Raw genomic sequence first — 11,058 nt, 5'->3', positions numbered from 1 at the left:
AAATGAAATACAATTAAATAAAATAAAATAAAATAATAAGATAAAATAAAATAAAAATGTTAATTAAAACACGTTAAATTAAATAAAAATTAAACATAAAACAAAGTACATATAGTTTTAAGATTAAAAATATAAAAAAAACGATACATATTATTAATATAGGTAAAAGAAAATACAATAACACCACATGAAATATGAAAAAATAGCTATTCCTTGTGAACTCCATTTACAAAGCAAACATTCATTATTTATATTCTTTATTTTGTCATTGTCACTTTGCTTAACTTCACTTAATTTACGCATTAAATCATGCTCAAGCCTCGTTATCAAAGTATTGACTGAAAATTCGCATTTTTTATTATTCTAATTTGTATTTGTATTTGTTTAGGCTTTAATTCGCAAATGCACGCACACATTGTACATACATATTTATGTAAATAAATATACATATTGTTGTTTATTATTTCAATATTGTTTAACATATACCGGTATTGACCGTAGGTCAAGTCTTTAGCCATAAATGCTCTGAAGTCATTAAGAGGGAGCTGAACTGAGGAGAGCACTCATATTTACGGTGTTTTTTTAGTATTGAAATGGCAACCAAGCGTTAATTATAAAATCAGCTGAAGGCTGGGATTCACTGCCCAACAAAAGCACAACAACAACAGTGGTACGTAAGTGCATATCGCAACGTGAATTTTACATACAAACAAACATATTTACCCGCTTCACACTTTACATATAGAATTTATTTCTACATACAGACATACATACATACATTTATGTGCATATACTAAACAGTTGGCAATTTGTGCCCTCATCTGTACTATAAAAGCTCTGCTTGCTAGGGCTTGCCGGTATTCAGTAGCAAAACGTCAGTCCAACGCATTCACCAATTAAGTCCGGTTTTTAAATTAAAAAAAAAAAAAATTAATAATCACCAAACAACATGAACTACATACTCTTTGTATTCAGTATTATCGCTTTGTTGTTGTGCGCCAATGTACAGGCCGTCGACAAGTCGGGTAAGAAATATTTACCAATTAATGGTCATACATATTCAAAGCTTTTGAAATTCTATTCACAAAGTGAAAGCACGTTTATTCTTACAAATTCATTTCACTTTCTATTCGCATTCACTTTTAAATTTTTCTTCCCTTTTTTCAGCTTGCTCACAGCCACAAGAAGTCGGTCCCTGTCGCAAAGCTGATCCGAAATTCTCCTACAACAGCGAGAAGAAGGCTTGTGAGCAATTCTTCTATGGTGGCTGTCAAGGAAATGATAATCGCTTCGACACCAAGGAAGAGTGTGAGAAAATATGCCTTTAAGTGCTGTGATCAAGTTTTATTGATAAATTGTATCGATAAATTTATCGACGTTGGATTGGTGTAGAGGCAATTAATTGTTGATGGTTTTTGTAAATATGTATTTGTTAAAAATTATTGTATTATCTCCGTTAAAAACTGTGCATACTAAAATATAATTTATAAAATTTGAAAGATTTAAAAATTTATTCCCCAATTATTCGCGAAATGTATAAAGTATTCTGCGGACTGAAAAAAGTATTGCCGTTACCAACGCAAAACTATGATTAGAGTCAGCTACTGATCAGCTGGAATTGATATATAAAAAAGTGTGGAAAGTACAGGTAATGTGAAAATGTGTACATGCATACACTGTGCAACATAAATATTGACCCCAAATTGGTACGAATATAAGAACACTTTATCGTAATTTAAAAACTGCATAGGGGTTTTGGCCAAAATCGAAACTAGACATACTTTTATGGTAATTTAAAAAGTATACATACATTTTTAAACATTTATAAGCTTGACATACATATGTATATGTTTGGTTATTTAAAAAGTGGTAAAAATTTTAGTCGTACAGAGAATGGGCATTAATTAGAGATTTTTAAACAACGGACATAAATTTTTAGTCATTTGAAAACTGGACATATATTTTTGATCACTTAAAAACTGAATAAAAAATGTTATTAATTTAGAAAATTTACAAAAATTTTTTTGTCTCTTAAAAGTTGAGCATGCATTCAAAAATGATCATACATTTTCGGTAAACTAAAAACTGGACATAATTTTTTGGTACCGCATATAAAAACTAGACATATTTTTGGTAAATTTGAAAGGGAAAGCAAATTTGTGAACCAATTAAAAAAGCGATGTACATATGTACATATTTAAATTTGTAAGCGTTTATAATCTGAACATAAATTTTTGGTAAATTGAAAGGTGGTTGTAAATTTTTAGTCATTCAAAATATGGACATACTTTTTGGTAATTTAAAAACTGGACACAAACTTTTGGTCATTTGTCTACAAAACTTTTTTGGTAAACTAAAAAAATTTACATAAATTTTTGGTCATTTAAAAATTGTTCTTAAATTTATGGGCTTTTATAAACTGCATATGCATTTTTTATTATATAATAAGTGGACATAATTTTTTGGTAAAGTTAAAACTAGATTTAAATTTTTGCTCTTAGAATGGAACACGCATTTTTGCTTTTTTAAAAAGTGGACACAAATTTTTAGTCATTTATACAATTGAAAACATTTTAAAAGTGCACATTAATGTTTACTCATTTCAAAGCTAGGGTTTCGGTAATTTAAAAAGTGAAAAAAAATGTTGGTGATATAAAAAATTTACAAAAATTTGTGAGCACTTATAAACCGACCATAAATTTTTGGCTATTAAAATGTGGACAAAATCTGTTTGTCAGTGAAAACGTTGACCTAAAAATATTTAATAATTTAAAAGCGGAAACAAATTTTTGGTCATTTATAAAATTGACAAAAAATTTTTTGAATTTATAAAGTGAACATAAATTTTTGCTCATTTAAAAGTAGTGCATTCGTTTTGGGCAGTTCTAAAAGTAGACGTAAATTTTTGGTAATTTAAAAAATTTAAATTAACACAACAACATTGTGCTGAGTACCCGATCACTTAAATATCGAGGGTTTTGAAGTCGCCAACGGGCTGACAAATGGGCACGGAACTTATGAAATAGTAATACAACTGATTAAATTTTGTTAACGGGTGTTTACACGATTTCCACACAGCAATTAAAAATACTTTGTTAATATTTAATTACTGATTTTCGCACTTGTTACCCGCGTTTTGAGCACGAGTGAAGTGCCAGCTTTTATTTGTCAACAAATGGGAAATTTTATGCTATGCATAACCAAGTATGTGGTTAAAAATAACGGGGATTTTATTTAGAAAATATACATTTTCTTATAGACTAAAGTTCAACTTTTCGGGGAGAGGAATTGATGTTGCCATATTTGAAGTATTTTAGTTAGAAGTTTATGTAACTTAGGAAAAAGTACTCGTAGAGTAGTAAAGATTCAGTAAATTTACGAAAAACTTTTTTTAAATAAATACATAAGTATGTGGTAGTTGGTACTTTATAATCGTATTTAATGCGGCATAAAACTTCTCTTTTTTAAAATCGGATGTATCTACACCCTTCGACTTGGACCCGTTATTTAGGTCTCTTTTTATGCGGATTTGAATTTATGCGGTTTTTCAAACCATGTTTTTTGCTGTAACGATTTTAGTCACATTATAGCGTTTGCTGACGACATTGCACTCACAGCAAAGGGTAAGCATCTCCAAACGCTAAGCGAGCTTTTGTAGAGCGCTCTCTAACTCGTGAATAGCTAGTCGAGGGAGTGTGGATTCAAGGCCAATTCCAACAAGACTGAAATGGTACTATTCACGGGGAAATATAAGATACCGTCTTTTCAGCCCCCCTATCTAAATAGTGTGGGACTTACCAGGAAAGACATTACCGCCCTCTACGCCTGTACACTGGATGTACACGGCGATTGTCCGACCCATCTTTTTCTATGGGATCACCGTATGCTGGCCAGCACTAGAAAAGTCCACTTAAAGCGGCATATTAGACCGTCTACAAACCCTCTACCCTCTACTCTCAGTAGGGCACAGGTAGAGTGCATTTAATCTTCTCCCTACCGAGACCTTTACGATAGATATCAGGCCAGCTGTAACGCAATCAGAGTGAATGCAGCTCGTACATGGAGAGACCTTGGGTTCGGTCACTCAAAAATTTTGGGCACCATTCGGACGGGTCGAAGCTCGATAATAAATTTGGAAGCTTGCACAAGACCTCTTGGTAAACCTTAGCAGGCGGCTCCGTGACCACTGCAGCTTTTTTTCAGGCCGAATTAACAGCTATAAGGAGGCCGCTCTATAGCTTAAAAGCGGCGAAATTTCACTACAATCCGTCACTATTTATTCTGATAGCCAAGCAGCGATCAAATCTTTACAGCTGTACAGTAACAATTCCTCAAAAGTGGTACCTTAAACGAGCTTGCCACGAAATCCACCATTTGCGTGGTATGGGTACCCGTTCATAGTGGATTACCGGGAAACTGCGCCCCAGACCAGTTTGCGAGGGGGGATCTGACCCTACGCCCAGTAAACTCTGTACACGATGCAGGCGTCCCCCTATCTTCGTGTAAGCGCCGACTGAAATCTATTTTCATTGAATTGGCCAATAAACGATGGACGAAAAAAACTCCATATTCCGTTACGAAATAGATCCGGATATACATATATTAATGAGCAAAGAGCCAAAACTCTTATACAAATCGATCGCCCCATTATTAGCATACTTGTCGGTGTAATTACAGGACACTGCCTGATAGAAGCGCATGCTAGGCGAATGGGTTACCCCACTAACGATTTATGTCGTGTCTGCAGGGGCGAAGAGGAGGCGGAAAGTGTAGAAAACCATCTCTGCCATTTAACATGTTTTTCGGTGTTTAGCTGACCTTGACTCTGTGGACGTCCGCGACCATCAACGATAAGAATACACGATATAGTGACAAGAGCCGGCAACCACCATGGCCTAACATAATCTAGTGTGTGGCCGAGCTTCTCCGAATTTTGGTGGTCGCCTTGATGTTGTGACATAAATGGGAGGGACCTACGGTTTAACGCCGACTCTAAACGGCGATTGTACTTTTCTAAATTAGATGTTGCACGGACGAAGAATCGAACTCAGTAGGACGCACCTCGAACTACTTAGTTTCAGTGGCCGCTGAATTTATATAAAGATAATATTATCGATGTCAACCTTAATGAATGATAATATAATGACGTCGATAGCGAAATCGATAACATATTATCTAGTAGTAGTAGTCAATGCATATCGATAAATTTACAATTCCTATATTGATAAAGAAATTAGCATATTTTTCCAATTATTTTGTATAAATATTGATTAATTCTTAGGTAAAGCATATGGGCTTTTATAGTTTTAGTTATAACATATTAAGTGATACCAAACCATAGATTCTTAGGTATAGCTGCGGATGAATCGATACAAGTAAATCCAAGAGCATACTCGATACTTTTCTCAATTTAGCAAGTATTTCTGTACTCGATACTTTTTACTGCGATCCAAATAAGTATCGAAAAAAAGTACTTGTATCGGAATCGCAAAATTTATTATGCTTCAGCATCTTCTTAGATAAGCAACCCATTAGAGGAATGGGAAGATATGTGCACTACATTTCCGCNTCGCAAAATTTATTATGCTTCAGCATCTTCTTGGATAAGCAACCCATTAGAGGAATGGGAAGATATGTGCACTACATTTCCGCAGCTATATAAGCGAGCCCGTCTATACATAACGGTTGTTGGGTCATATGTTCCTTGCGAGAGGCTTTTCTCAAAAACAGGTACATACAACTATATCAAAATCTCAAATCCGCCTTTCAGGAAAATACTTGGACAAGTTGATGTTTGTGGGAAATATAACAAAAAAGTTGTTCTTTTCTTAAACTTAATTTATATCAAAAAACTTTATATATTGATCTTGTAAAAATGTATGCTATTGTTTTTGAATAAAAATATTTTTTTTTTTTAATTTTGTATGAAAAAATATTAAAAGATAAATAATCTTGCAAAAATGCATATTTTTTGTGAACAAATGCAATCACTTTGAAAAATACTCGATACCTTGCCGATACTGAGTAGGTATCGATACCTCCTTTGATACAAGTACAAGTACTCATTTGAGTAATACTTGGATGATATCGATTTATCCCAAGGTATAGCATATCGATTTATATATCGATAAAAGTAACGATGTTAATTTTAGTTATACATAACATATTAAGTGACACCATAATAATATCGATGGCAGTATTGATAATGTATTGATAATTAAAGTATATCTATAAATTTGCAATTTCTAATCGATTGTAGAGCCTCTACATACATATCTAAATGAGATGAAGCACAACATCCCAACACTTTCCATGCAACCATACTCGTATTATGACCAACATTTCTTCTGTAGCTTAAAAAACCCGTTCACGCATGCGTGCACGCACACCCAATTCGTTGCAGCACAGCACTCTCTACACTTCCCATCACTCACTTGCTATAAATGAACTACATAACTGTGCTACATGGAGGCTGACAGTGGGTGCAGGTGTGAGTGAGTAAAAGGAACTCGTTCATAACGCAACTGGGGATACGAGTATCTAGAATATTACTCATATATATGTATGTATGTACCTGTAGCTGGTACGTGCCGGTGCATATATGTATATAAGAGTGTGGCTACTTATGTATGTACGTGCAAACAAAAATTGCACATTTTGACGCAAAAATTTATGAGTAAGTATTTTTATGAATTTTAATATGCGAAATAAAGGGTGTCACACAATGCGCTGGAGTAGCTACATACTTACATATATTGTCCAAGCTATCTACGGTTTGTCAACAGTTACAGCGCGCCAACGGTAGCTAGCTAACGCTTTTGAAAAACGTTTATGGAACAATTTTCCACCCAACTTAATTATTGCGATTTATTAAAAAATTGTTTTTGTGCAGCTTGCAATGGGAAAGAGTGTGGTGTGGTGAGGTGAAGTGAGGTGAAGTGAGGCTTTGCGGGAGTGACGCAGCCGCTAACTTGACTGCGACTTAAGAATACATACATATTTGTTTTAAGTACAGTGACAAAGCAGAACATGTAGAGCGCTGAACAGGTGGAAGGAAGGTTGAACGATTATACGGACGGACAAACGGATGACAGACGAGGAGGACTGGTTTTAAGTACGCAGCAGCAAGATTTTTAAGCTGTTTACAAATGTTTCTCGAAATTTATTTTGATTTTATATAAATTTATGTGCTATCTAAATGTACGTAGTCATACATACAGGTATGTACATATGTATTTCTGTATACATATGTATCCATATGAATATATGGGTGTGTATTAAGGTGGTCCTTAAAATATCAACATCTATATTTTGTCTGAAACAGCCTTTTATTTTATTATACATACTAAATAAAGTCATCCAAATAAATTTTTAAATTTCAAATTAATCGGAGTTTCAAAATTTGGAAATGGTTGATTCGTAAACATCTTAGCTCTCGGTATGGGTAAAATTTTCGTTAATCCAGCCGAACATTTTTAATTGCTTCTTGTCTTTTATAAATGAACATTTTTAGGCTAGTTCAGGAACATTTCGGGACTAGTTTACTTGTTTAGAATATTTCTGGGACCGTTTCGCGACGTGTACAGGGCTATTTCAGAATCATTTCGAGACTAGTTCGGGATTATTTCGAGACTAGTTCGGGATTATTTCGGGACTTGTTCGGAAACATTTCAGGTGCTATTCAGGAATATTTTGGGACTGGTTTACAACTGTTATTAGCACCACATTCTAGTTCTGGACCATTTTGAGACTATTTCAAAACTGATTCAGGAACATTTCGCCGTTGAGGACCATTTTGGGAAGAGTTCGGGATCGTTTCAAGACTTTCTCGAAAATATTTCGGACAGGTTAACGACTTTTTCGACCGTTTCGCGGCCTGTTCAGTACTACTTCAGGTCCATTTCTGAACTTCTTCTGGACCATTTGAGATCAGGACTATTTCGGAACTAGTTCAGAAAAATTTCGGGCTAGTTTACGACTTTTTAGGGGCCTTTTGGGCCTACTTCTGTCCCATTTTTAAACTAGTTCAGAATTAGTTCAGGAACATTTCGGGACTAGTTCAGGAGTATTTGAGGACCATTTTGGAAATAGTTCGGTATCGTTTCAAGACTTGTTCGAGAATAATTCGGGACATGTACACGACTTTTTCAACCGTTTCGGGGCCTGCTCAGCACTACTTCAGGACCACTTCGGGATCTGTTCAGGGCTACTTCAGGACCATTTCGGAGCTGTTTTAGGACCATTTCGGTACTACTTATGCACTATTTAAGACTACCTTAGCACCATTTCGGAACTAGTTCGGAACAATTTTGGCCGAGGTCACTATTTATTCACTCCAGTACTACTTTAGGATAGTTTTTGGACTGGATTCGATATGGTGGCAACTACGGATAGTTAAAATATTTTTGAAATAGTTACAGCTTTCTTAAACCCTCTATCTCTTGATACCCGGATTAAGTTATTTTATTTAACTTGTTATTTCAGTTGTATTAATTTCTAAATATGTGGCAGCTCCTTTCAAAATATTTGTGGAATAAAATTTCTTAAACATCTCTCGTTTGATACCCATATTAAGGTATTTCGTTTAAATTGTTAATTTAATTTATTTTAACTTTTTTAACGGGTGGCAACGCTCTTGAAGAATATCTCCAAAATAAATACTTTTTGAATACCTATTGTTGTTCATTAATATTGTTGTGTTATTGTCTTTAACATAATAATTAATCGATTTTAACTTTTTTACATTTTTAAGAGGTGGCAACCTCTTTAAGAAAATATTTTCGGGTTAGATAGTTTTGGAACCCCTTTCATTAAATACATTAATTAATTACATTATTGTAATATTTCGTTTGACTTCATATTGTTTAACTAATTTTAACTTTTTAAAAAGATGGCAACCCTCTTTAAAAAAAAAATCCTTTATGTCTGTGTGCCAAGTTTCATTCAAATACGGCCAACCGTCCGGATTTTGAAACTTTTTAGAATGTGTTTATGTTGTACGCATAACAAAATAAAAAGGGTGCTCCATACAGACTGATATCTTAGAGACCACCCTAGTATATATGTACGTATAAAAGTTGCTTTTTTATTATTTTTATGATTTTTTTTTGCGTTTTTGCTGAAATAATCGACATTCTTTGGCGGTGTGTAGTTGGTAGGTTTTATATTGACATGCGCAGCTGGAGTGGGCTCAGTAAATTCTAAACAGCTAACGTGTACGGATCTTCCACATTGCGCAGCCGCAACCAGCAGCATATCAAAAGGCATTTTGTTGAACGCAACCACAAACGACGCCTACGTGCATATTTGCATATAAAACAGACACATATACATACATACATGTGCACATAAAACCATATATGAAAATATAAATATTCATAAAAATTAATTAAGTGCAAAACAATTTTTAAAGCAAAAATAAAAAACAATAACAAAAAACCACCTTAGCGACACGCGAGTTTGAGTGCAAAAATTTGCAGTTGTCACGCATGAATTTTTATTAAACACCGCTAAGTGCTTGTGGTTAGGCCAAATTAATTTTGTGTGCAAAATTAAACAAAACAAAAACAGCAAAAAACATCAAAACACTTTTTANAAGTGCAAAACAATTTTTAAAGCAAAAATAAAAAACAATAACAAAAAACCGCCTTAGCGACACGCGAGTTCGAGTGCAAAAATTTGCAGTTGTCACGCATGAATTTTTATTAAACACCGCTAAGTGCTTGTGGTTAGGCCAAATTAATTTTGTGTGCAAAATTAAACGAAACACAAACAGCAAAAAACAGCAAAACACTTTTTTTTAACGAATTTCAATTTCATAGCCGTTGAAAACCGTGTGCAACAAGATACACGTACCACTTAAATTTTCCACTTGAGTGCTTCACTCAGCCGCCCGTACAAAGCAATAGAGCAACTTGTAGCTTACAGCAGCTTACAGCTTACAGCCAACAGCCAACAGCTTGCATGCTGCAGTGATCAATCAGCAGCAACAGTTGCCGATAAGCAGCAATCGCAAACACATAACCGAATACGCGTGCGCGCATTCAACGCCATCAACGTCATTCATTACCAGTGGCCAATATATCGCTTCGCATTCACGTTCAAGTCTAGTGAAAACTCTCTGCATATTTTATGCATTTTTAGTAAATTTTTACAAGTTTTGCTTTTTAATTGCCGCCGTAATATCCCCCGCCGTTTGTGCTTGCTGTGAGTGAGTCGTCAGCGGCGTAAGAAAGCTTGATACTAGTTTCCAACTGGCTAAACAAGCAGCCTCCAATAGCCACTGACATAGTTTCTATTCAGTGTGCCGGCATCGCAAACATTAACAAGATCATTGTCGATCGTATCTGCTTAGTTAATAGCTAGTGATTTTAGCGCGCGCTTGTGCAGAAGAAGAAGAAGAAGAAGAAAGTGAAATGAAGATGCATCTACTCGCCGTAGTCATTGTGTCCTGTCTATTGTTGATCAGTGTATCGCTACAAAGTGTACTGGCGGCTAGCGCTGCAACTGTGGGTCTCTATGCGCCAGATCGCTATAATGGTGAGTGAAATGTCGGTTTGTGTAGAGTGTGCAAAGTGTTTTTGTAGCAGGTGGAATTTTTGGAGACTGGGATTGCAAGTTTAAATCAAATTCGCAATGCAATTGCATTTCAGAGAAAATTAAAGAAAATTTTATTTAATGTATGAACGTAAGTGTAGCTTAAAAATAATAGTTTTTAATTTATGTACACTGCCGGCAAAAAGTATTGGCACTGCAGCTTTTTTACAATATATGCAAACATTTTTTTTTCATATATTTTTCCGCCAATTTTTATAAAAATATGGTTCATTCTTCAACAAAAAACATAAAAATATAATTTTTAAACTTTGTGCAAAGCTTGCGAAAATTCAGCAAATTTTCATGCTAATTTTCTACTTTTTAATCAGATTTTTTAGAATTTTTTTGAGTATGCAGAGTTGTAGCCCAATAAATTTTACTGTAATAAAGTTGAGTTCTAAGTAGCTACGAACTACCGTTGATTTTTGGCAATTTTTTTCACGCAGTCTCTTCCATACAAAA

The 11,058-nt window shown here is 34.5% G+C and overlaps 2 protein-coding genes and 1 long non-coding RNA gene across 3 annotated transcripts in view; all 3 read left to right on the top strand.

The window, feature by feature from the left end:
• The first annotated feature begins 826 nt into the window (after positions 1-826).
• On the top strand, positions 827-1,509 carry LOC108367351 (protease inhibitor-like). The gene is made up of 2 exons (XM_017621947.1): positions 827-1,025; positions 1,168-1,509. The coding sequence occupies exons 1-2, from the start codon at positions 950-952 to the stop codon at positions 1,326-1,328; spliced, it is 237 nt and encodes a 78-aa protein (XP_017477436.1). The 5' UTR covers positions 827-949; the 3' UTR covers positions 1,329-1,509.
• A 4,754-nt stretch (positions 1,510-6,263) lies between these two features.
• Positions 6,264-9,324, top strand: LOC108367352 (uncharacterized). The gene is made up of 2 exons (XR_001848237.1): positions 6,264-7,220; positions 9,152-9,324. It is a non-coding gene; the product is annotated as an uncharacterized LOC108367352 (long non-coding RNA).
• A 263-nt stretch (positions 9,325-9,587) lies between these two features.
• Positions 9,588-11,058, top strand: part of LOC108367349 (tissue factor pathway inhibitor-like) — a 6,649-nt gene continuing 5,178 nt past the window's right edge. The window contains exon 1 of the mRNA XM_017621944.1: positions 9,588-10,539. Coding sequence (XP_017477433.1) covers positions 10,416-10,539 — 124 coding nt within the window. The 5' untranslated portion in view covers positions 9,588-10,415. The remainder of the gene's footprint in view (positions 10,540-11,058) is intronic.

The sequence above is a fragment of the Rhagoletis zephyria genome, unplaced genomic scaffold (genome assembly GCF_001687245.7).
Source record: "Rhagoletis zephyria isolate East Lansing unplaced genomic scaffold, Rhagoletis_zephyria_1.1 Rzeph_scaffold_02647, whole genome shotgun sequence".
NCBI lineage: Eukaryota > Metazoa > Arthropoda > Insecta > Diptera > Tephritidae > Rhagoletis > Rhagoletis zephyria.
The sequence above is the reverse complement of the archived record's forward strand: the minus strand, read 5'-3'. Positions and strand labels throughout refer to the sequence as shown.

What these genes read in the sequence shown, in the direction of transcription:
- LOC108367351 (XM_017621947.1), top strand. Translation starts at nt 950, where the DNA reads ATGAACTACATACTCTTTGTATTCAGTATTATCGCTTTGTTGTTGTGC. An exon ending in ACAGGCCGTCGACAAGTCGG is followed by an intron (nt 1,026 to 1,167) that starts GTAAGAAATATT and finishes CCCTTTTTTCAG; the next exon opens with CTTGCTCACAGCCACAAGAA.